Source organism: Phyllostomus hastatus, unplaced genomic scaffold (assembly GCF_019186645.2).
Source record: "Phyllostomus hastatus isolate PE091 unplaced genomic scaffold, TTU_PhHast_1.1 phas_scaffold_555, whole genome shotgun sequence".
Lineage (NCBI taxonomy): Eukaryota > Metazoa > Chordata > Mammalia > Chiroptera > Phyllostomidae > Phyllostomus > Phyllostomus hastatus.
This window is the reverse complement of record NW_025334036.1, coordinates 11,264,453-11,290,108: the sequence shown is the minus strand read 5'-3', so window position 1 is coordinate 11,290,108 and position 25,656 is coordinate 11,264,453. Positions and strand designations below refer to the sequence as shown.

Genomic DNA, 25,656 nt, shown 5'->3' with positions numbered 1-25,656 from the left:
GAGTAAAGGTGTAAATGCATCTAAAGAGTAGTCACCATGCATCCTGACATTCAAGACTGCCCACCGCAAACTCTAACCCATTTAGACCAAAAGACGACTTCTAATTCCAAGTATTTGTTATCACTGGGAAATCTCTGGCTTTAACATTTAAAATTCCAAGTTCTGTAAATGTGAAAGAATCCTACATATCTGTTATCATTGGGAGATCTCTGACTTTCAAATTTAGAAGTTCCAAGTTCTGTAAATGTGAAAGAATCCTACTTCGCTAGTCTCTGCAGAAGCAATGAAAAGGAAACCAGATGGAGGGAGCTAGTATGTGCACCTCGGCACCTCCGAAAGAGCACCTGTCAACACACAGAAAGAGCACCAAGTGGACAGCCACTTGTACCAGAAGCTCCGAAGGACCGACAGGGACTCGTCCACATGTCACGGGCGAATGTGTACATAAGTGCAGGTACATGTGCTGCTTTTCATCTTCTGGAAGTTTCCCACATTTAGGAAAAAGTCAACATGCACTGCTTTTATGATCCCAAATAAAAAGACGATTAAGAACTATTTTAAAAACAATGCATGCCCTGATTCCCTTGAGTGTAGAATAATCATCAGAGAAGGTAGGAAAAGAATTAGAAAAATTAGAGGAAGACCAGAATGGCAGAGTCAGGGAGTCCAAGGAAGAAAAGCACTTCAAGAAGGGTAACTTAAGACCTTCAAAATGCAGCAAAGAAATAAGAACAGCGAGGGCTGCGGCTGACATTAGGTCTCTGACTGCTTGTTCAGTGGCAGTCAGGGTGGAAGCCAGGCTATGCAACGGTGTGACAGTGCTGGCTGGAAAGAAAGTGGGGGAGGGACTGAGGAAGTTCAACAGTCAAAGGAGAGACTAGCACGGTGGAGGAGAGATGAAGAGCCAGCGGAGGAATAGAAAAACACACCTCAGCAAGACTCTGGGCCGGGAGACCACACCCAGGATGCGGGTAGGAAGTCGCCAGAAGAGAAGGGCAATGACAAGGTGAGGATGAGAAGAAACAGAGCAGATGCAGAAACGCACACTTGACAGATTTGACCTTCTGACTGAAATGGCTTACCCACCAAGAGTTAGGCTATTTTAGAGAGAGAAGAGATAGGTAAAGATGTTCGCATGTTACTGGCCACATGGCCACGAAAACAGAAGAAAGGAAAAGCCCCCACAGGTAGGCTTGCATCTCCACAGGGCTCCTCTGATGAGTGTGGGGCGTGAAGCCTCAGAGCCAGGGCAGCCCCGCACTGCCTAAAGGCAACCCCACCTCCTGCGCCTGGGCCCTCAGCGGGGCACATGGGGAGGCCCCCCCCGCCCCGCCCGGGGCTGTGTGGACAACTGCCACAACCATGCGGGGGGCGGGGGGGCACGGCGGTGGGGGGAGCAACACCTGACTGCTGGCCTACCGGTAGGCAGTGGCTCAGGGCGGAGTCCTGCCAGCCTCAATGCTGAAATGAACTACAAAAGATGCATATCACAGGGTCTAGGGCTTACTTTGTTTTGTAGGTTCTATACCACCAATGACTAAAATGAGACCAAAGCATCACAACTGTGTAGTAACACAAACACAGCAATTTTAAGAGCAAACGTGGGGACAGGAAGTGACAAGCCCAGCACACCTAAGACCTGATGGATTCTTAATCTGAATGTGTCAGCGGTTCAGGAGACTGCCACGTAGGTTACGCTCTACTTACTGTCGTAGATTTGCTATGTGAGGCCCTTTTCTGCAGACCGAAGTATTGAGACCCATGTGAGTCAGTGTGCGGACATACCCTGAGAATTTGATCACCCTCTTCTAAGCCTTCTTTGGCTGCAGGGCTATCTTCTAGAACGCCAGCTACAAATATTCCGACATCATTTCCACCAGCCAGCCGCAAACCCACACTATCTCCTTTTCTGAATTTTACCAATTTCATGCTGGGCCTGTTGAAACAAATATCTCGTTTGAAACAGTTGACAGATGCGTGAGGAGCTCTAGCAAAGGGCTGCAATGAAAACCACATTCAGACTGGAACAAAGGGCCATCATCTCTGTGCTTTCCCGCACACCACCAGTTTGCTGGGTACAATGGAGTTTAGTGTCAGAATTCCAAATCAGATTTAATTGCATTTTCTTTTATTTTCTGATTAACAGAGTAAGTTTCAAAATATCCAGGTTTGATGGGCAAGCATTGCTTTACATACTCATTTCTAAAGTTACTTGATAGAAACAGTGTTGGCCAATGTTTCCCAATACAGGGTGCATTCCCAACAGCTAAAACCACTCCCATTTTTTAACAGTCCCAATTCATACCATACCATCTCTACCGAGTAACTGAGAGGTACTGCGTTTTACAGGTAGAACCTGAAGCATGAGCTGCTGCAAATGTCCCCAACACCAGGGAGTAGGACCCAGGCTCCACACACTGTGATCTCCGCAGCCAAGACACAGGGGAGTGGAGACTTCACAGCCTGTGGACGCTCTCGGCTGGCCACAAACAGCACGCACTTGGCAGCCCTCTGCATCTGCAGTGAACGCCTGGTCATCGCTTGGCGTTCCCGGGCTAGCCCCGTGTTCAGTCTCCACCCCTCTGTTGCTAGAGGCAGTGGGAAGGAAGTGATGCACGCACGGCCCTCTCTAACTGGTGTGGGGTCAAAGGCCTCTGACACCCCTATGACCCAGCACTGAAGGATGCTTTAGGAGCACGGCTGGGCAGAAGCAGGTCCCAATTATAAATTTCCGAGGGTAATTAATTACAAATTACATACATAACTACAAACTACCCTTCTAGGTTCCATAACTGTCCCACATTTTTCTGCCTATTTTGACGTGAAGTATAGAAAAAGTTCCTTTCCTCTTCATTCAGTAAGTGACAATGAGCTAATTATCAGAAACTAACAGAATCTAACTAAAAAAAAATCCCTCCCCTGAAATGAAATGAATGGATGAATGGGCTGAGGAAAGAGAAGTCTAGTCCTTCAACCCCCTGCAGACCACCTCAGCTTTCAGAACCGAGAAGGCATCCACGATTGGTGTCCTCATCTGGCCTCACATCAGCTGGACACAACCCCGTGCGGCTGTCGCTATGATGCAATCACTCACTGCCCAGGCTGGTGGCACCTGGTCTTACTGTGAAGGGTGCGGGGCCCTTGGCCATGAGGCTGTCCTTGCTTTCCAGCGAGCCAAGAGCTCATCGTAACAGACTCATCTTCCTTATGACCTAAGTCCCCGGAAATTCTCTTCTAACACAGACCCATCTACTGTGCCTCAAAAAGCAAACAGGCGCACTGCAGCCTGCCCCCTCACGCACAACCTGGCCGTGAAAAACCACTGTTTGAGGACTGCTTTAGGCTCAGCCTCACAGTGTTGTGTTGGGTCCCTTTTACCAGAGAGGCGACAGAAAACTAACTTGATAATCACGATGGTTTGAATTTGGCTATTCAGTTTACATCTCAATCCCATCAACCATAAACTATAAAGCAATACAAGGTGCAGAAGATAAAACACCTAGAGATGCCAACTAATCTGGAACGGGCTCTCAACCGGCTGTGACTTTGCTCCCAGGAAACATCTGACAGTGCCTGGAGACATTCTGGTTGTCACAACTGGGGGTGGTGGGTGCTACTGTCAGTTAGAGGCCAGGGATGCCACTGAACAGGCCACAATAAACAGTTCTCTGGACAAAATGTGAATAAGGGAAATGGAGAAGCACTAGGATTTTTGTTTTGTTTTTAACGCTAGGGCAATAGAAAGCTTGTGAAAAATCTGATGTCTAAAGAGACAACAATTTTACAATTTTTTAACTAATGACCTAAAAACTAGGTAGGAGATGGTGGTAAGAAAAAAAGTAACATCCAGGAAGCTTCCTTGTTGTTCTTTAACTTCTGATTCTATCATATAAATAGATTTTTAAGCCTCCTAATCATAGTATTAATGGTATACGGTATTTTTAAAAGTAGATGAACACGGTTTGCAACTGAACTCTCACTTTAAATAACACTTAACGCTGCGAGAGAAGACGACATGAGTTTAAAACCACATTACCGAAGAATCCCATCCTCATGGGTGGAATTGGGCAGGACACCGTCAGACGGACTGACCGGGAGATCCACATCCGGCTGTCCAACCTGAGCATACACAGGCTTCGGTTCTGGAAGAAAGAAAATTTAAATTGTGTAGAAGTCATTTATTACAAAATGGAATAATAATGTAAGCAACCAGTAAACAAACAGAAGTATCTACAAAACACGTGCGTCCAGAGAACCTGATATGGAACATATACACTATACGTGTTTGGTTGTCAATTCTAGTGTCTTTATAATAAGTATGTGTGTTACACAATCACCTGTGACTTCCACAGAAACAGCTGTTCTGAAAAATGGTCTCAAAAATGTATTCCTTTTCTAAAAAATATTTTCTTTATTTTTAGAAAGAAGGGAAGGAGGGGAGAGAGAGAGGGAGAGAAACATCAATGGGTGGTTGCCTCTTGCGAGCGCCCTACTGGGGTCCCAGCCCACATCCTAGGCATCTGCCCGGACTGGGAACTGAACAGGCAAACCTCTGGTTTGCAGGCCGATGCTCAACCCACTGAGCCACACCAGCCAGGGCTGAAAAATGTATTCTTGAGAAGAGTAACAGAAGAATAAGAATGTGTGGGAACCTACATTTCAGTTAAGGCTGTCAAAGCAGACTTCTTTCTTCCCTGTGGTAAAATTTATTTCTAAATATCTACATTCCCGCCACTGAACATGCAGATCAAAAAGAAGGTTGGAGAAATGGAACAGACAGTACCAAAGTCTTCAGGCCTTTCAAGCAAATCTTGAAACCTTGCAGATTCTTATGTCCGATCTCATACACAGCACCACAAGTGTTCATGACACTTTCAGTAAGCAAGTAACTTAAATTTTTTTCTGAAACCATGAACAATTTCTACCTCAAAAAGAAAAGTCCATGCCTACTGACCCATGCCAACCTTCCACCCATGAAGAAAATGCCGAACGTCCGATACAAAAGAATTCAAACACAGGCAGCAGTAGTTGCAATAATAATAATATAATAGTAGCGTTAGCACTAGCAGCATCTTTTACATCTCCCGTAAGTCCCATGAATACTTTAGTCTGAGTGAAAATGCCTTTGGACTCAGTATCTTGAGGGCTCACCTGGAATAGTAGGTGCTTGCTTCTCATTTCTTTCAACTACGGCTTCCTCCACTGCCTTAGGCACATGGTCATCCGCATGCTTGACAGGAGTTGACGCAGTCCCGGGTTTAGAAGCTCGCTCCTCCTCTCTGCTCCGGAGACTACACATTCAGAAAATGAAAAAATCATAAGCCTGAAGATGGGTGTGAAAATCATTTGTAGGAGAGCTTTAGAAAAAATGACACGGGACTTGCTGTAACAGTTCAAAACAGTATTACAGACTGGTCATTAAAACTAGAGCGGTGCTGCCAGAGAAGCAGAAAAACAGATTGATGCGACACACAGAAAACGAAGAAGTTCACCCAGAGCAGCAGCTGACTGGAGCGGCAGTGCAGAACTGCTGGGAAGAACGCACTGCCTTTCACCATGTTAGGACAACTGCCCACCAACTCGAGAAATTAGATCTCTGTGCCCACTAGTGACAGAAATATAATTCATTTCAGATGGCATAAAGTCCTAAACATAAAATAGTTTTTAGAAATTTATATCACTGAAAATAAAGAACTTCAAAAGAAAGACTCAATGCACAAAAGCTATGATGCACCATCAAAGGTGATTACATAAAAAGTTAAAATGCATGCAAATAATTGGTAAAAATATATGTTTTGGGTTAAACCAAATGAAATGAGGTTGGTTTCTAGTGCAAACAGCTGAATATCAGCAATTGCATACAGTCTGACTTAACAACATACAAGGATTTGATATTTAAAACACATAAAAATCTGTAAGTCAGTTTAAAAGACACAACTGATGGTTAGATGAGGAAGCACTAGAAAGAACGGGTGCACAGACAGACAACACATGTGCACATGGGCTTGGCCTCAGGAGCAACTAGGGAAATGCCGGTTAAAATCACTAGACTCATCTTGTCACTCCCAAGAGCTTTCCCGTGACATCAACGGCAGGGAAACACATGGAGAAGCAGGAACTCATACAAGGAGGGTGAAAACCAGTGTAAATATGTGTAACTGTGCGAGGGTCAATTGGTAGCTATTTATCAAAACAAGAAACACAAACATGCAACACCTGTAATTAATTCCACTTCTAGGTTTATCCTAGAGAAATGCATACATTTCTACAACATTTACAGAAATAGTTACATGGCTATCAGTTCTATTAGCAACAAACAAAATAATTAAAACTAAATCTCCATCAACAGGTCCCCCCCAAAAATATACAAGTTGAGCCAAGGAAATCCATACACTTTTTTAAAAGAGGCCAATAAATATACCTCAAATAAAAATGTAAATCAAGCCCTGGCTGGTGTGGCTCAGTGGATGGAGCGCAGGCCTGAAAACCAAAGAGTCACTGGTTCAACTCCCAGTCAGGGCACATGCCTTGGTTTCGGGCCAGGTCCCTAGTTGGGAGCATGCGAGAGGCAAACATACACTAATGTTTCTCTTCCTCTCTTTCTCCCTCCTTTCCCCTTTAAAAATAAATAAATAAAATCTTTTTATTTTTTTTAAAAGATTTTATTTATTTTTAGAGAGGGAAGGGAGGGAGAAAGAGAGAGAGAGACAAACATCAATGTGCAGTTGCTGGGGGTCATGGCCTGCAACCCAGGCATGTACCCTCACTGGGGATCGAACCTGCGACACTTTGGTTCACAGCCTGCGCTCAATCCACTGAGCTATGCCAACCAGGGCTAATAAAATCTTTTTTAAAATATTAAGATCTACAATTTAAAAAGGTATCAGGTATGGAAGGTTTTACAGCCAAGACTTCCCAACCTCTGAAAAATAAAGTATTTCCTATTCTTCCTAGTATCATTGATCACAGGAAAATATAGAAAAGTCGCTAGTTCAATTTTAAACACTTCGTATTATGGAAAATTCCAAACACACATAGCAACACAGAACAGTATCACAAAAACGTATGTACCCATCTTTAAACATTTTCAACATTCTGTCAATCAGCAATTCAGTGTGAAGCTAACAGAACCCTAACACCCCAACCTTGATAGTGACAATACAAAAGGGAAAACAAGTATTTTAAAGTAAGAACGGGGAAAAGTTCTAAGCAACATAATACTTAAGGGAATATAACAACGATTCAAAAACTACTGTACTGTGACCACACAGAAGGGTGATTTCAAGACTTTGTGGCTCCTTCAACATCAGGAATCAATCGCAAAATTTATTATTACATCCAAATATTAAAAAAAACATTTTAGTGTCAGTAACACAGGCATGTGAAAAGTTTAAGTCGTTCCTAATAAAAAACATAAATAAAGCAAGCTGGCAATGCAAACGATTATGAGACTGTTTTCCAAAACCAAGAGCCAGCACCGTGTGAGAGAGGGAAACGCCGGGGTGCGCTGAAGCCAGGAACGGCGCAGCGCAGCCTGCCCGCAGCAGGTATTTACCACCACAGTGACGACTCAGATGGTATGACCAGGAGACAACAGGCCTGAAGTACCGGGGGGAAACTTCAGTGAGCATGAAAGAATACTAGAAAATTACTTGAATTAAGAGAGTATTACTTAATTTTAAAAAATCAGATTTTTCTCAGTATCCTCAACAACCAAATAAAAATGGAAAAAAAATTGCCAGAAATGATACCATCACAGATCATACAATTTCTAGATAAAATTTGGACAATTTTAGATTGGGGAAAGCTGCCCTAAATAAGCAAGATAAAAATTGAGAAGTCACAAAAGAAAGATAAAAATATTTCACTAGATTCGATGTTAACTGCACAAGATACCATGAGGACATATTTGCAATACACTCACAAAAAGAGCTACTGCTAACTGGTGAACAAACAAAAAAGAACAGCCCAGCAGAAAAACGAGCGACAGAAACAGACAAGCACTGGACTGAGGAAGCGAGACAATGAAGGGTCCACGGTGCCGTGGAAAGGTGCTCAGCTCCATGCGTAGTCGGGGGGGGGACGACCTCAATTTACAGTAAGGAGATGATGCCGTGCAACCATCAGATTGGTAAACAAGGAATTCTGAGAAACAAGTCATCCGGAGTTACAAGTATTTGAAAGAGTAATCCAGTACAATATTATCCAGGAAAATGTTAAAGGTAACACCAACACCCTCTTTGATGACTTCAGAAATTGTTTAAAAGGGCCTGTCTGTAAGTTCACGGACAAGGATGATTATGCAACGTTGTCTCCATGGGCAAAGACCTAAAAATGGCCTTTCCAAATCATGGGACGTTTCTCATCAAAAGAACAAGCGGGAAGATGATCACCTCGCACTGCTAAGTGAAATAACTAGCTGGGAAATAATGAGCAGAGCCTGACCTTTTTAATTACTAAAACACACACACACAAACTCTGCATGTGATGCCGAAAGTGTCTGAGGGTGAAGAAGGCTTAACTCGAGAGCAGCGAGAACTGGTGATTTGACCTATTTTCACAAGCACACATTGCTCTTTAATTGAACATAAAATCTAAAATAGTAAAGTAAGTTACGAGTGTGCGCAGGGACATGAAAACGGCTCCAGGACACAACGTGAAGCAGCACAACTACAACTACACACACCGTGCCACGCCCTGAAGTATGAAAGAAAACCCGCCCTAGAGCAGGCTGACACGCGTGCACACTTATGTCCCCACGTGCAACGCCCTACATGGATACAACCAAGCCAGCAACAGCGGCTCACCCTGGTGGGAGAAGCAGACGAAACAGCAGCCCAGTGGAATTTTAGATTTATCTCTGATATTGCTACTTTTATAAAAGACTACTTACATGTTACTTACAAAGATCAAAACAACTTAGATGCTTAAAGAGTAAAATATTTTATAACAACGTTGACTTTAAAGTGACAGTATTTTTAAATGGAACTGTGTTACTTTCAACAAATAATCTGGCTCTATTCTGGCACACTATTAGCAATCTCTTATCAGGAAAACGTTTCTTCTCTGCCACCTGCCTGAGAGAACAAAACATAAGCACTTTTTATAGTTTCTGTTTTCATATTCATTAACTGCTCTGGGGAGCATGCTCTAATTTTAAATTGCATTTACTAAATGAGCGGCACGTAAGTAAAAGTTTTTTAGGAAAAAACTCTAAAAGCCAAGCTATTTTTTAGTTCAGATCAGAATGTACAACTTTTAAATGATACAAGGTAAAAAATTTTAGCCACTGCTTACCTAATAAGCTCACATACAATTAGTCTAAGAATAAACAAGTACGATTAAACTTTATCCCCAAACTAATCTGGGTGCCTCAGAATATAAAGGGCAGGATAAAACAGTATATTCTCCCCGCAGTCTTTGTGTTAAAAAATGCAAATGCTATTTATACCTATGAACATTTTGAAGAGAATGAGATTAAAGAATTACATGATTTTAACAGTTCAACAGATCTCTGCTGCCCTGCAACAAGGAGACTAAACTATATAAAGACCCCAAAACAAGCATTTCAATTAATTTTTTTCTTACCTGCAATTAAAAAAATAACACTTTAAATTTAAAATGTGACCAACATTAGTTGACAACCGCATTTCAAGAATGTAGAGTCAGTTATAAAGTTTTAATCTGAATGTCCTCCCCACAATGACCAGTGTCATTTGTGGGACGACGCGGCTCTGGCCCCGCACCCCACAAACCCTGCCAGCACTTGCATCTCCGACTCATTTTCATACCATGCTGCCTTTCACCTTTTCCCCCTTGTCATACAATTATTGTAACTTAGCATTTCAGATGATGGAACTCACATCATTCTGTTAAAATTTTTCATACAATTAATACTTGAAACATCAATGCTGTTTTAGTGCATTTCTGTTATCTACCAAAAGATGGAGGCATTATGCAGCCATACACGCAGGCCCAGAGCTGTGCTATTAACAGAATTATGAAGCACGTCACTTACATAATTTGAAATATTCTAGGAGCCCTATCAGTCCTTCGTGTTCTTCACACAGGCACAAGGGGGCTCTGAAACAGTGCTGAATGAAACACGAAACCACCATCAAGGTGCACGGAAAATCAGTATAATTGTTCTCTCTACACATACATTGTTTTTTACTTTAAACACAAAACTGTTTTAACATTCCAGACTAGGGCTTGGCAAACTCCACCCACTGCTGCCACCTCTTCGTCATGTTCCTGAAGGACAGGCTCCAATAAAAGTTTATTTGCAGAACTCGGCAGCGGGCTGGAAGTGGGCCGCAGGCTGGGGTTGGCCAGCAACAGCGAGGGTGTGCGGCTCAGAGGGCAGCAATGTCAAACAAGCTCCTGTGTTTTTCTCGGACCTCTGTCCACGTAACTGTTGCTCTCTAAGAACATCACACGAAGCGACGTAAGTAGGTCATGACAACAATGGGACGCTTTGTGGACTTTCGTCCCTCAAGGTTAAATGGCAGTTAGCCGTCACTTTCCTTCTCTCTCTACACCAGTAAGGTCAGAGGCCTGAAAAGCCTGAAGTTTTAATCCTGGCACCAATCTCTCCCATGAACTACACCTCCCTGGACTTCACCACTGCACCACGGCCTGAGTTCACCTGCCGACATGAGGAAATCTTACAAGTATTAGGTACTGGCAGATGTGAAAGGTCACTCCTCCTCCAAGTGATAACAGCAGCTAACACCTGGGTCGGGCATTGCAATGACTCATTTAATTCTTGCGACTCTGTGGTGCAAGGCCATGCGTACTTCCCGGCCAATGGGAGAGCGAAAGCACCCTGAACAAAAGTTTCAATGCCCTGAAAGCACGCACAGCAGGCGGGCCTCTGACCGGGCCGTCCAGCTCTGACGCCCAAGGACATCGGCACACTCCACTGCCTCTGACGAAGTGAAGGTGTTATCCTCCACACAGACCCACATGGCCTGGGAACACACAGAAACCTAGGAAGAGATTTTTACCCAGCCAGACCTCTTTACAGTCTAAACTGAAACTTCTCTCACAGAGGGCAAGTCACTTTGTATCGCTTCTATAAAAAGGGAATTTAACTAGCATTTATAAAACAAAGACACCCGTACAAACAAAACCACAAAAAGTGAAAACCTGTGTGACAGTCCTGCAGTGTTTTTACACTAGCGTCTTCCTGTTCTCGATGCAGGGTGCCCCGAAAATGAAAACGTCAGCCACATGGATGTGGACTTCCACACTAACTTGTGGAGAAGTGCACCCTTAAAGAAAACAACTGGCACTATTTTCATCCTGTCTACAGGCAGGTGACTGCATTTTCAGGACTTAAGTCCCCAACGTGAAGGTGTGGGAAGAATACAGAGACTGCTGGTCCTCGGCAGTGGCAGTACTCTCTTTCCTGCAGCGCATGCCACGTGCTCTAATCAGAAGTTCCCAAACCTGGAAGCGCACGGAAGAGGATGACACCAGAAACTTAAAGACACAGGCAAGTGTCCCTTGCCTGTGTGTCAGATGAACTGAGAATGGGGCCCAGGATTCTGTATTTTTATTAAAGAACTGCACGTAACTAGTGTCGTCCATAAGAATACTTGAGGTTCCCAAGAGAAGTAAAACATCCTACTATAATATGAGAAAAGTTGATTATTTTAAAAAACCTCTTCAGCTTTAAAGTTGATGTTCCAGTTGCCAAGTGTTTAGAAAAGCTAAATGAGAAGGAAATGTTGAGATCAAGAAGAACTTTCTAAGATTTAGAACTAGCTTACGATAAAAACAAGTGGCCAAAATTTCTGATGAGTATTTCTTTCTTTCTTTTTTTTTTTTTACCGGAAATTCCTGCCCAAACTGCTGGAAGCCAGCATGGCTCCCAGGGGAGAGAAACACGCAGGGCCGGGGCCGCCGCCCGAGGCACCAAGGGCCCCGGCCCCACCGCTGGGTCTGTGCTGTGGCAGCCAGAGCTGGGCAGCTAACGCAGAGCCCTGCAGCAGTCCATGTCAATCGACTCCACGAAAAGCCACTTTTGCATGTAACACACTGTACTTTGAAAGAAAATCATTAAAACCAGAAAATAAAAATCAGGTTTAATGTGATTTGTGAATCTAAAATTTGAAGTGTAGAGAAAATCAGCTACATGCACACCGAAACACAGCAGTGTACGGCGACTGTGCCACTGCAGTTCCCGACAATCTTAAAGATACACTAGGCGCCTCTGCTTCCTCCATTTACCGCTCCCTCACCTCTGGCCTCCTCGCCCTGAGATCTGGTCCTCAGCCTTCTCCCCACCCTGTTTCTCCCAGCACGGTGAGTGACGTGGCCTGGGGTGATACCTCTATGCAGGTAAGTCCCCCACCACCAACTCTAATCCTAAACTGGTCAGCTCTGCACTCGAATTTCCAAGTGCCTCTAGAAGATCCCCACGTGGGCTGCTGTCAAACCACAGGTCCACAGGAGGCCTACACAGCCCCGGGAGTGCCCAGAAACTGTGTAAAACACTCCATGTATGTGTGCACGTGCACTTTCTGGAGATAAGGGTCGCCACTCTCTGTTCTCGAAAATGTGTGTGTGGCCCCAAAGACAACATCAGCTCAGGTAAGCCACGTGCTACCAGCACAGCAGACCCCTGGGCATGAACACCGCTGTATTCCTGAAAGGGAAAACTGCGTCCAGGTTCATCTGCTAGTCAAGGACCCCCGCTACAGTGAACATTCCGAGCAGTGAAGCACGGAAGCTCACTGGCTTCTTCTAATGCAGTGGGTCGGCAAAGTGCAGCTGGGGGCCAGCTTGTTATAAAGAAAGCTTTACCGGAACACAGCCATGCCTGTTCATTTCTGTACTGTCTCCGGTTACTTCTGCGCTACAAAGACAGAGATGACTAGTGACAAGAGAGAGTATGGTTCACGTGCCCAAAATATTTACTATTTGGTCCTTTCAGGAAAAGTCTGACTGACTTCTTTCCCTAGATAGGAAATACCTACACTGATAAAGAAAAACAGACATGATCTCCAAAAGAAAATAACCAGAAGAAAACCCACCCTCGCAGCTTTGTCAGCAAGACCAGGAACACATGCCAAGCCCCCGGGACCCCTTGCTGTGGCCTGAGGGTGTGATTACCTGCCACTGCTGGGCCGCTGCGGAGAGTGCCGGGAGCGGTCAGAGGGCTCCGCCCGCTGGTCCGGGGATCGTGACCGGCTGTGGCGGGGAGGCCTGTCATGCGAACGCCCAGAATGATCTGATGCCAGTGACTGAATTTCTGAAATGTCTGTGAAATGAAGTAAAAGAGTACCATTTATTTTCCAACGAGCGTAATAAAATATTCTACAAGGCATTACTCCAAAGACAATGGAGATAAGTAACTAAATGTAATTCCATGGAAAATGGTTGATTCAAGCAGTAACTTCACTGGCCACTGATCAACAGTGGTGTGCTGTCCGCAGGAAAACATCTGTGTCATGACAACGCAGATAGACCTTGAAGGCATTCATTAAGTGAAATAAGTAAGTCAGACATAGACAAATACTATCCAACCTCACTTACATGTAGACTCTTAAAAACCAACCCCACGAAACACAGAGAAAAAGAGACGAGATGTGTGGTTACCAGAGCTGGGGGCAGGAGTAGGGAGAAATGGAGGACGGTGGTCAGAAGCCTCTGCAAACCTCTAGCTAGAAGGTAAGTCACTACAAGGGGTGTCCCTGTGCAACACAGTGACTGCAGATAACCCCACCGAGCGACACACAGGAAGTTCTCAGAGAGCAGCTCTGAGAGTTCCCTTTACAAGGAGAAGCCTTTTTCTTTTCTTTTTATTGGATCTAGAGGATCATGGATGTTAACATATTGTGGGAATCATGTCACAATATACACAAATCAAACCATCATGCCATATACCTTAAACTTATTCAGTGACATGTGCTTATTATTTCTCAGTAAAACTGGAAAGAGCGAAATTAACCACACACGTTTGTAATTCTTGGATTTTGAGGGTGGCTTGCATGCAGAGAACCAGTTCACTCCAGCACGTCCAGCCTGCTGGCCCTGTAAGGAGGGGTCCCTTTCAGGGTCCTGCCCACCCGAACGGCACTCACCATCTCTCTCGGAGGCGTTGGCAGAGTGGACGCTGTCGGACAGGTCAGGGACGTTCAGCAGGGTGGCCCGCTCGTCTCTCTGAACCACCATTTTCAACTTGCCCTTCGACCTTTCTATCAATGTCTTCGCGTCTGTCAGTGACATGTTTTCTGTCACGGTACCATTTATCTGCAACAGAAAAGGAAGTACAGGCTGACAGTGTATGACACGAACATGGATGTTCATGTAAGTCTATTGTGAACAGGAACAGCTACACTGCTCCCTGGCTCGCTGTGAAACACAATGCATTCTCTTCACACTTCCCGGTATTATGGAAGTCCTCCTCCTTCCTGAAATACTCAAATCTTTACTGCACTTTCTCTGCCAGAAAGCCCAAACTAGCACCCACCGTCCCTCCCCCAAAAGCCTGTCACTTTCCATTAGTTAAAAGTAAATTAATGAAGTCAACATTTCAAAAGTATCTAGAGCAGCTGTCAGAGCCACTTACTGTGTAAGAAACGTATCCACAAAGCAGCTCCTACTAGTGACTGATATAAATCTGCGGCCATTAATTCTCTCGGGATGGCTCTGAGCCAGAGAGAAAGGCATCAGTGGTGACAGAGACAGATGGATCAGGGCAAGTTACCCAGCCCCCAACACTGATTTTTAGGTCTTTTTGGAAAATTGCTTCAAACGTCAGCAGAAGCTCTATGGTCCTGCTAGAACGTGTTTTCTGTTTCGGTTCATTAAAACTCAAGAATAAGAGCGTATACCTTCAGTACAACATCGCCTTCCTGGATATTGCCGTCTCTTGCTGCCAAACTATCTTGTGAAATCTCCTTTACAAATATATGGCTGGCCAACCGAAGACCGTATTCTGAAATAACACATTTAAATGTCCTTAGTGTAATATCCTAAGCACTTCAATAGAGCTGCAGGACGAACAATCACGGCCGGAAGAGCTCTGAAGTACAACCCATGACGAGGTCATTCTCAGCCGCCCGCAGAGATGCCGCTCCCTCCCATCACCAGAGCGCCTGCGGTCTGCGGTGTCCCAGGAAAAGCCGAGGGCCAGCACGCGGCTCCACAAGACTGACACGCCGTGCTCCGCTCTCCTGACTGAGGGCAAGCCCCAAAGAGAAGGTCATTTCCGTCCAACCAGCTTCTCAAACTTTAATGACTATAATTCTAAAAAGCGCTCTGGACAAACTCTGGAAAGGCGGACGATTCTCATGCTGACCGGCATTACCAAGCACAGACCGTTTTTGTTTCCTAGCTCCTATGGCAGAAGTCTTCCCTTCCGCCCCCAGACCCCTGCGGCACCAGGACGACTCCCAGACGGGGGGGCCTGTGCTGCAGTTAGAAATGCCACTCCTTTCCCTCTGACGACCCACCAAACAGCCCACAGTGAGGCCACAATGGCTGCACCCGTGGGTGAGGGCGCTGGCTGGAGTCGAGGAAACTGCCGGGAGAATCCAGAAAACTCTCCAGAACAACAACTGCAACCTAACGTCACAGGAAAAGGACACGTCCCGTCTGCCAGGAGGGAGAAGAGGACTCCTGAGTCTCACCACATTTAAAACAGAACAAAAACCAAGATTGGAAATAGAGAACCTTTTAATATGAGGTAAGAGACCTGCTACTCAAACTCATGGAAGTTCCACCAGGTAGTTCAACTTATGGAAAATATACACAGAGTGCTCACAGCAGGGACAGAATCAGCGAGAGAAAAGGATTTTCTGGGGGATCCAGGCAACTAACCACACGCTTTAGAAATAAATGGCTGTTATTCCACAGAAGAGTATGAAAAAGACTGTCCATATTCAAGATTTAAAAGTTGTAAATTATCAATACAGAGATGACTCCCAAATACTCCTTATGTATTAGTTTATTCACTTATTTGAAGTACTCCCTTGAGTAAATATGGAACTGTGGCTAAAACACAGCAAATGAGCGAGACAACAGCTGCGCCCTGGTGAGTTCCACCGTCAGCAGGGGGAGATGTCAGCACAGCAATTAGCAGTGTGGGGGGGGGGGTGGGCAGCACAGGGCTCCAGGAAGGCCCCCCACGGAGGACTGCTGTCCTCAAGCCGAAACTGTACCTGAGACACACTCAAGGGGAAATACACCAAACCTGGAGGCTGAGGTGCATGTGTGTGCATGCAGCATGTGCTGTGGCATGCGTGTGTGGTGGGGAGGTGGTAAGACAGATGGGTATAAACAAATGCACCAGAAGACATGAAAGAAAGCCTTAGGTCTGCTGAAGTCACAGGGCAGGGCAGCTGGGACTGAGAAGTCACGAGAGGGGGGCAGGGAGGGAGAGAGAGGGAGAGAGGGGGAGATATGAAAGGAGAAGAATTGCAGAGAATATCGCCTTTGTGGGCAAGTCTGCAGAACCCACTAAAAGGGATCCAGAGACTACTTTATGAGACAGGACGAGCCCACCAAAGAGATGATGGTGCTCAACACACGGACGTGCTACCTATGTGAGACGTCAGATATGTCCGTTAACTTGATTGTGGTGATCATTTCCTAAGGTACATGTACACCAAACCATCACGTTGTGCACCTTGAGATATACAATGTTATAATTTACATACAATGTCCATTAAGCCTCAATAAAGCTGGAAGAAAAGAGAGAACACTAGCTTGGATGAGGGTGGTGGTGGAGGAGAGATGCAGAAGCAGGGCAGTTCACAGTTAAGAGTGGTGTTTAGGAAGCCGGACGTATTAACTGGACGTAGGACAGTGAGGAGAAATGTCAAGAATAACTACCACGTCACCTGTGACGGGCTTGAGACACCAGGGAGCAGGGAATGTATTTGGTGGAATGCTCCATAGGAAAGACTAAGACACACTGTAAGAGGGAGATGTGTGGAGTCCGGGGACCTACGCAGACACCTGGAGGATGCGCCTGGCAGTCAGCTGGCTCACAGGGCACACACACAGGCTCGGGCTGCAGAAGTCCCGTGTTGCCGTTCTCAGAAGCTAAGCCAGAAACGGCCCAGATGAGACTGCCTAGAGAGGCTCTGTTAAGTGGAGAAGATTCTAGAACAGAAATCTAAAAACATTAAAGGGTAGGATGAGGCGAATGAGCCTGCCAAGGATACAAAACAAGGGAGGACCCCAAAAGGATGCCGTATCACAGAAGCCAAGAGAAGACGTTATTCCAAAAACCAGGGAGCGGTGAGTGTACAACATGACTGAAAAGGCAAGTGAAGTAAAGACTGACCATTTCCACTGGTTTAGCGCGAACAGTTTAGGGAAGAGCACAAAACAGACCCAGAGAGGGGCGCAGAGGGAGTGTCTGATGCAGAGTGTGACTGCGGAGCCCACTGCAGAGGCGGGTCGGGGAGCAAGCACTAGGAAGGGGTGCATCAAGGTCTGGCAAACCAGATCAAGGTGAGCCTTTGAGTATTCTTGCTCTAACACCTTGCCGTCAGAATGATCGGTTGTAAACGCTTTCCTGCACTGGCCAGATGTGCCCAGAGCAGGAAGAGGCCACAAGTTATGCATTTCTAGCAAACGTGACTGAGGGGAGGCAGCTGGCCTTCGCTCCTGATTTTTTTGAGACCTGCATTATAGAGAAATGCCCTATAAGGGGCTCCTTCCCCCCAGTCTCTCTCCATTTTAAAAACACTTGCCACCCACCCCACCTCCAATACACAAGATTTCTCGCCAGGGTTCTGCTACTACTTAGCTGATCCTAACAACTAAGTAAAACACTGCATTTCAACTTGGTCACAGTGTGATCTTTCTTGTTAGCCTGATCTGTACTTGGCTGTTCTAAGCACAAGAAATCCAAAGTCCAACCATGGACCATCCATCTGAAGTACTATCCACTACAACAAAACGCTTCCAGAGGAGAAAACAGGGGATTTCTGAAGCCTGACGTAACAGGAGCTGCCTTACAGCAGCAGGACACGAGAGCGAGGGCAACAAAAGGCAACAGAAGCAGACACGACGGAAGGACAGCGTCCACTGAAGCCAGCATTAAGCTTTCCCCGTGCAAACGATCACCAGGTTGGGGGAGAATACCTTCATTCTTCCGGGACTTCACCAGCGTGACTTTGGTGGGCTTGGCAGGCTGGCTGGACGCCACAGACCGCCTGTCAGAGCGCGGGGACAGACTCCTCTCCCTACTCGCGCTTCTGTCCCTTGCCCAGCTCTTCTCGCTCCTTCTGTTGCCCAGCCCCCCACGGCCACTCCGTGGGTCGTGTGCCTCCTCATCATAACTGTCTTCTTCGTTTTCAGATGCTGGTTCAGGGTCAGGACGACTGACAGGTATCTGAACTTTCTTCTTCCTTCGAATGGTCTACAGGTAAAAGCAGATTATAAAAGAAGCTAATAGGTTTGCATATCATAGAAGCTTTCAGGTCCTAACAGAAAGGAAAATTACATTTTTCTGGTGCCATTTAATTAAACCAATTATAAATCAGAGATATAGTGCACAATTACGACAAATAACTAAGGAACACATTCTCGTAATGGTTGGGTTTTCTTCTCTCCAGATCAATAGGGCTGCTGAGGAACCAAATTTGAAATGGTGGACTGAATGAAGTCCTTACTTTAATTAATTCAGAAAGACCTTCCAGATGTAATTTCACAAGCTTGAAGGAAAACTAATAATTATTGGTGGTCTCCATAAAAAATGGGGCATTATATTCCCAATACCGAAAATATACTGCAGCTGCTACCAAACCACAGCAAACTTGCAAGCCCAACTTGATTTTTTAAAAATCTGAGAATCCCTCCGTATCGGAGCCCATGATGGTCCTGCTGGACCTCCAAGAGATCCTTTTATTTCTACCTCCACACTCACATTGGACCTAGCAAGCTGGAGCTAACACCCCATCACATCGCACCAACACAAACTGCTGTCAGTCCTGCATCCCTCCAGGCTGTGATTTCTGGTCTCCGTGTCAATGACTTCTTCAGGTTTTCTTTCCTCAATGACTCCAGTAACTGGATCAATTTTCCCTGTCCACGTATTTCCTTCACTTTCTGTAGTTCAAGGTCTACATGCATGACTTCCTGATTAAGTGGCCTCCCGTGCCCGGTCTGCACTTGGCCTCCTCACACTGAGCCACGCCGGATTTCATCAGGGGTCTCTGAGACCTTGGGTACCACTCCTTGTCTTTCACTTCTGACACCTTCGCCTCCTGACACCCTTCTCTGTCTATCTCATTTCTGGTCCCTCCGTCCTCTCCTGTTCTCTCAGCCCATCAATCCCCCTCCTGGTTTCACCACCTCCCATGGTGGCAGGTGATGTCACATGCAGTATTTAAATGGCTTCCTCCTGACCCTCAGTCACCCGCCACGACAAACTCCAGTCCTCAACTACCTTCCCGCTCAGATGGCTGCATTTCCACACTTTTCTGATCAGCTCCTCTACAAACTCACTGTACTGGACAGGATTCCCCATACCCCTGAAACGCTGAGCTCTTTTGTTTTCCCCCTCCAAATACTCAGACACACCCCACCTGGACAACGCACCCAAGAAAATTGTATTTCTACACCCCAGACTTCCCCGTAGAAATGATGATGTAGGACACAGGTCTAAAACCTGTAGTGTATTTGGAATAGTACGTGAGTACGTGTAAAAAGGATCTGGGACAGCTCAAAGGATGGATGTTCCTCTCCATCAGCTGGAAAGGTAGAACTCTGGAAGCTTGGCCAAGTATTTTTTGCTCTGGGGCGGGGAGTTGCACAGGGAGGTTGGGTAGAAGGGTATTTCAATCAGTAGAGAACAGTTTGTTCATCTCTACACTGGGAGAGACTGGACCATGTCATTAATTTATGTTAAGTTTTCACTGTCATATGATGTGTAGAATAAAACCCCAGGGTGGCCTTTCATTGTAAGATGTCTTTCTTAACTTATCCCTGGCCCTCACCAGAACCTCAAGGTCCTCAGAGATGGGTTTTGGTTTTTGCAGTTCTGAGTAACCAGCTTCCCCTTCCCCTCCCTGGCCTACTAATCTTTCTTCTTCCCTGTGCTCTTACAGTATAATGGTGGTTTGTTGATGTAATTATTTTTTTCATAAGCTTAGAGCCCTTTGGGCATTAAGCTCAGTAAATGATTTCTTTTCCATTGAACTAAAATGTTAGTACTTCTTCACTAATATAACTACCATAAATATGCTTAATTTTGTTTTAATGATAGGTGAAGATAGAAATATTGCTTTTAACACAGTGAGCATGTGTAACTTTTACTAAAATTCTGAACATACTAAAAATCATTACAAAGCAAATAAACGGGCCCAACACCTTCCTTGAGATGCCTCATCTCTGTGAACACGTTGGTGTGCATGTACGTGGGGGCGCAGCAGCTCACTGGGCTGCACGTACTGCCCACGCCAGTCGTGGCGGGCGTCTCGGGGTCCAGTCTTCAGAGTTAACTTCTCAGGAATGGCTTTGCGCAGTCAGAGGGTGTGAATGACTGTTGATGTGTGGAATGACAGATGGCCCTTCAGAAAACCAGTAGGGCATTTAGATTCTAACTTCATCAACACCCTTTCATCTTTGCCAAGCTGACAGACTAAGCATAATATGCAAATCAAATAGTTTAAAATGGCAAGTGAGTGTGATCATCTCATAGTGTATACATCGCCCATTTGTGTTTCTTCTTCACTTATTCGTATCCTTTGCACTTATATTGTGAAGATCGGCATACCGGAGTGCTGTTTTGTTAGCCTTTTGTCTGTCCAGGAGGTATCCAGTCATGTGACATGAAAAAGAGACATTCATTGAAGAAGATACAAAATACAAGAAACACTGTACATAGGACAATGACACCTCAGTCCCCTTCGAAGTAGGCAGCTTGGGACCTCATGGTTCTCCCAATCACCATCAGCTGCCCCCTCATATTTTCCTGAATCTCATCAATGGTCTGAAATCTCTGCCCTTTCAAAGGTGATTTTAGTTTTGTGAAAAGCCAGAAGTTGCAGGGCACCAAATCTGGGCTGCAGGGGGGGCCGAGTCACCTCAGTGATTTGATGTTCAAATCACCGCACGAGATGTGCACGAGATGTGATGCACAAGCGGGCATGCTGTCGTGATGAAGCTGCCGATATCCAGCTGCCCGTAACTGTGGCCTTCTGCATCATCTGAACAGTCTCCATGGAGGAATGTTCAAACTTCATGCAAAATCTGATGCAGATTTGCTGCTCTCCTCGCTCAGTCACGTTGACTGCGATGGCCACACGGCACAACCCCCCACTCAATGGCATGTTCCGCCCCCACTAAGTAGTACAGTGAAGTCGTCAGTGTTCACACACGTGCATTCCAGTCCACTCTCCTTGGCTGCCAGGCTACATCCTTGTCACGCAAATTGTTCTCATTATATTAACAATGGCTGGACTTTCACTGGACAAATCTCATGTACTGCATGGGTATTTTGCCTATTTGCTTTTGTGGTGTGTATAAGTTGTCTGTGGTCATTTTTTGTTTTTTGTATCATTTTGTTTGAAATGGGAGTTTTTTTAATTTTTATGTTGTCCTGTCACTTTCACTTATTTGGTCCTACCTTTGGTATTATGCTCACGAAAGCATTTACTTTCAATAGATTATAAAAGCACATACCCTGTATTTTATTCTGGTAATTACATTTCACTGTTTTATCTTATACTGATTCTTTAATTCAAATAAACTGTTTTGAGGTAGGTATTTTTTCCCTAAAATTTGCTTCAAAATTTTAAGTGTTAACATCAAGCATCATTGCCACACTCGTTACACAGAACAGTATGGGGGACGCTCACAGCCGCACACACAGGGAAAACACCCAATTTACCTAAGCTGCTCGCCTCGGAATGCGTAGCCACCGTCTGAAAACACTGTGAGTCATGATGATAATTCAAGGATCAGCAGTAAACTCAAGAAAGCTAAAGCTTATTTGATTTATAGAAATTAGCAGTTTGCTTCTGTAAATACTAAGCTCATGTTACAAAACTGCCGAGAACCTCTACCACCCACTAGCCAGTCTGCGTGTGCACCGCAGTTTGAAAATCGCACTGATGGTGTAAAAATGCGAGCACACGAGGCTGTGCGAATGTGCCCGACGGGATGTCTGTCACTTGTAATGCACTGACTGAACACGGGCTCCACTGGGGCATGAGAAACGCAGCACCCACGCTGGGCGGCACCCTGCGCAGACAAGAGGCCCCCAACTGTGCGGCACAGTCTCAGGGAACACCGCTGCTTGACCCCTGACCCCCAACAGCTCCCACAGGTCAAAGCACAAGGCACTCCCCTCTCTCCCTCCAGCCTCTCCTCTCTGCTGGGTTCTGAGTGTCTGCTGGGAAGTCGAAGGTCATCAGTAGACAAGGCAGGCCAACCACCTAGCCGCCAGCCTCCTCCTGCTCTGTGCACCAGAGCCGAGGCCACTACAGGGCCTCACTCAGTCCCTTCAGAGGCCACACGGGGCAGAAATGGGGACGAGCAGAGTGGGCGAAGCAGCGACCATGCTTCTGACTGTGGACGGCATTTGAAATAGGACCTTTACATGGCATCCACCTACTTTACTTCTGTCTGGAAGCCAATGTCAAGAGCTAATTGAACTTCTTTTCCCTTACTTAAAGAGAAAATTCTCAGAGAAACGCTAAGCAGAAGAGCCTACCTACAGACTGAACCAATGTCATCAAGAGCACCCTGAAAAACTCCACGAAGAAACCCTTACCACTCCCCCTCCCGTTGAGCTGCCGCGCAGTGACTGGGAAAGCAGCCAATGGAACTGTGTCAGAGGGGAATGGAGACCCTGCCCATCCCACACGGCCTCCCACAGAACAGAGCTCTCCAGGGCGGGTCGGGAGCAGGCTTCCAGGTGGCAGTATGCGAAACACAGTTTATTCTCGTCTCATTCTTTATTAATTATTGAATCACTTCCCATACGAACTGTAAGCCTCCTTTTTCCCACCCTTTATATTTCAAACAGGCTACATGCCAGGATTCACTCCAACTTAAGGACCTAAAGAGAAGGAAACCTGAAGCCGTAGAGGACAGTAACCACTCAGCCTCTCCTTCAACTGAAAAAATCCTGGTATCTGAACTTTGAGAAAATAAACACACCAGTGACAAAACATATCGCCAGTATCAGAAAAAAAAAATTCTTATAAAGACAGCTAACTTCAGAACTCCTGGCCCAGATTTCACTTTCTTACAGAGGAACAATACAGCCAACACCAGGCACGTTACCGACAACAGAGTTGGCACCTTTACTGAATCAGAGGTAGAGGAGACTTACAATTTTTGCATTCTTCCCACTTTTCCTTAGTTGCTGAACAGCAAAAGCATGTTCAACGTTATCCATTGAAACTCCATTAACCATCGCAACACGGTCATTTTCCCTAAGGAAAGAAGTCACAGAAACAACACATTAGAGAGAAACATACAGATAAATTTGTAAAGATATTTTCAGTGTGCGTACTTCTAAAAAATATTCCAATTATGGGCTAATTAATCTATTTGTCTTCAGATCAAAGATGAAATGTCTATTTACTTTCAGATCTCCCACAAGCACGTTTAGCAAGTAACTAACCACAGATCACTGATTTTTTTTAAATTAATGTTTCCCCAAAGGACTGAACAGGTACCAAGATACACAAAGTAACTTTGGCAGTACAAGAACAGGGCGTAAGTGATACTGTATCATAAAGCTGAAAGTGGTTTTCTCCACTCAACATAATAAACACTCTCTTTCCAATTTCCTTTTAACCTTTCTGATGCTACTCTTACATTTTTGCTAATAATGTATCTTTGCCTCTTCTTATTTGATAGTCTTACTGAACAACAAGGGCAGAACTCTAGACGAGGCGCTCCTAAAGGCTAGATTCTACCCCAAACTGAGTAAGGGTGCTCTTGTCCCCATCTTTCTTTTGACAGGGACCTTCCTTGTACAGTAAGTACTCTAACTTCCCACTCAGGGTCAAGGTAGAATAAACGTGCATGAATGTCAAGGCCTCCTCGGGCAGTCATGAAACGAACAGCGTGCCAGCAGCCTGCCCCCAGCTGCCCCGGGGGAGGACACCCACTTACTGCAGCTGCCCCTCGGCTGGGCCCCCTTTCAGCACGTCGGATATGACGATCGAGGTTTCCCCGCTCTGAAAATGGGGGTTATCTCTTCCACCGGATATTGCGATTCCAAATCCAAATCCAGGAGCCTAGAGCAATAATTACAGTAAAATGTTACTGTTAAGAAAAGTAACTTCATTACGTCATACTCTGCAAACTACAAACACTGAAATGGAAAGACGACAACCTCGTTACATCCGTGATGCACACACTCACCTGTAAGACTACACGACGGAATGACCTATCCTGGTGCGGAAATGCATGTCTCTGATAAAGTAAATGGCACGAGACAACAGTAAAAACTGCCAATCACATGAATGTTCTTGAAGAACTAACATATATTTTAAAGTTCTGAACGCCGAAATGCCGAGCTGTAGCTCTGATGATCAGAAGGGTTCCTGAGGGGCCTGGCAGTGCCCCAGTGTGATCCACACACACACAGGCCACTAATGCACAGAGTGACGGCCTTCTCTTGCGCACACAGCGGTGCCACTTTACATAGTAAAACACCAACAGCTGTGGAAATCGGGTGCCATTTCAATTTCCTTCAATTACACCAAAATCTCTTTAGAAGTTGTATGCTATAATGTTTTATGCACATTGTGTACAACAGAAAGAATACAGTAATCATATCGAACATTTTAAAGTATATTTTCCATTAAAAATGATAATAAAATATTTACTTCTAAATGAATTGAAAATCTTTACCAGAACAACTGACAGCCCTGCAACTGAAAAAATTCAAAATATTTCCAGGTTATTCCTAATCTCAAAGAAATCCACACCATCCCCTAGAGTGAAATGAAGAATTCAGCGTAGTCTAAAGAAACACCAACTTCCCCGGAAGCACTAAACCAGATAAGGTTTTTCTACGGTGTATTCTACACATGCCAAGGCACCTGAGGACAAAGGCCATCTAGTCGACAACAGAGGAGACCTCCTCACCCAAAGGGGACTGGGCGTGGGTCACAACCTTCACTTCCACCCTAAAGCCTAATGAAGTGACAAAAGAAAAAAACTCTTCTTAAAGAAGAAAACCAGCAATTTCGCTCCTGCATGCCCAAGAAAAATGGAAGCATGTATCTATACAAACACACCCACATGTTCATAGCAGCAGCATTTACAGTAGCCCCACAGTAGAAATAACCCAAATGTTCACCAACTGATGAATGGATAAATAAAATGTGGTATGTTATTACAATGGAATATTATTTGCAATAAAAAATGGAGTACTAATACATGCTATGCAATACACAAACCTTGACAACATGCTATGTGAAAGAAGCCGGTCATAAAAGACTGTATGTAGGGTAATTCAATTCAGATGAAATGTCCAGAAAAGAAAGGTCTACAGACAGAGCAGATAGAATGAAACAAGACCGCTATCCTACACCACACAAAAATTAACTCAACGTGGACTAAAGGCTTGATTGAATGCAGGACCTGAAACTGTAAAATGCATAAAAGAAAGCACAGGCACTAAGCTCTCTGATACTAGTCTTAGCAACGTTCTTATAG

At 45.1% G+C, this 25,656-nt stretch overlaps 1 protein-coding gene across 5 annotated transcripts in view; it reads right to left on the bottom strand.

Moving 5' to 3' along the window:
- The window catches only part of LOC123809588 (tight junction protein ZO-1), a 79,205-nt gene that overhangs the window by 27,762 nt on the left and 25,787 nt on the right, over positions 1–25,656 (bottom strand). For all 5 annotated transcript variants that reach the window (XM_045824734.1, XM_045824735.1, XM_045824736.1 and 2 more), the window contains exons 3-11: positions 24,103–24,227; positions 23,312–23,414; positions 18,112–18,388; positions 14,847–14,950; positions 14,094–14,262; positions 13,123–13,270; positions 5,152–5,291; positions 4,037–4,142; positions 1,786–1,936 (exon numbers count right to left, since the gene is read on the bottom strand). In XM_045824734.1, the coding sequence (XP_045680690.1) occupies positions 1,786–1,936; positions 4,037–4,142; positions 5,152–5,291; positions 13,123–13,270; positions 14,094–14,262; positions 14,847–14,950; positions 18,112–18,388; positions 23,312–23,414; positions 24,103–24,227 (1,323 nt within the window). The remainder of the gene's footprint in view (positions 1–1,785; positions 1,937–4,036; positions 4,143–5,151; positions 5,292–13,122; positions 13,271–14,093; positions 14,263–14,846; positions 14,951–18,111; positions 18,389–23,311; positions 23,415–24,102; positions 24,228–25,656) is intronic.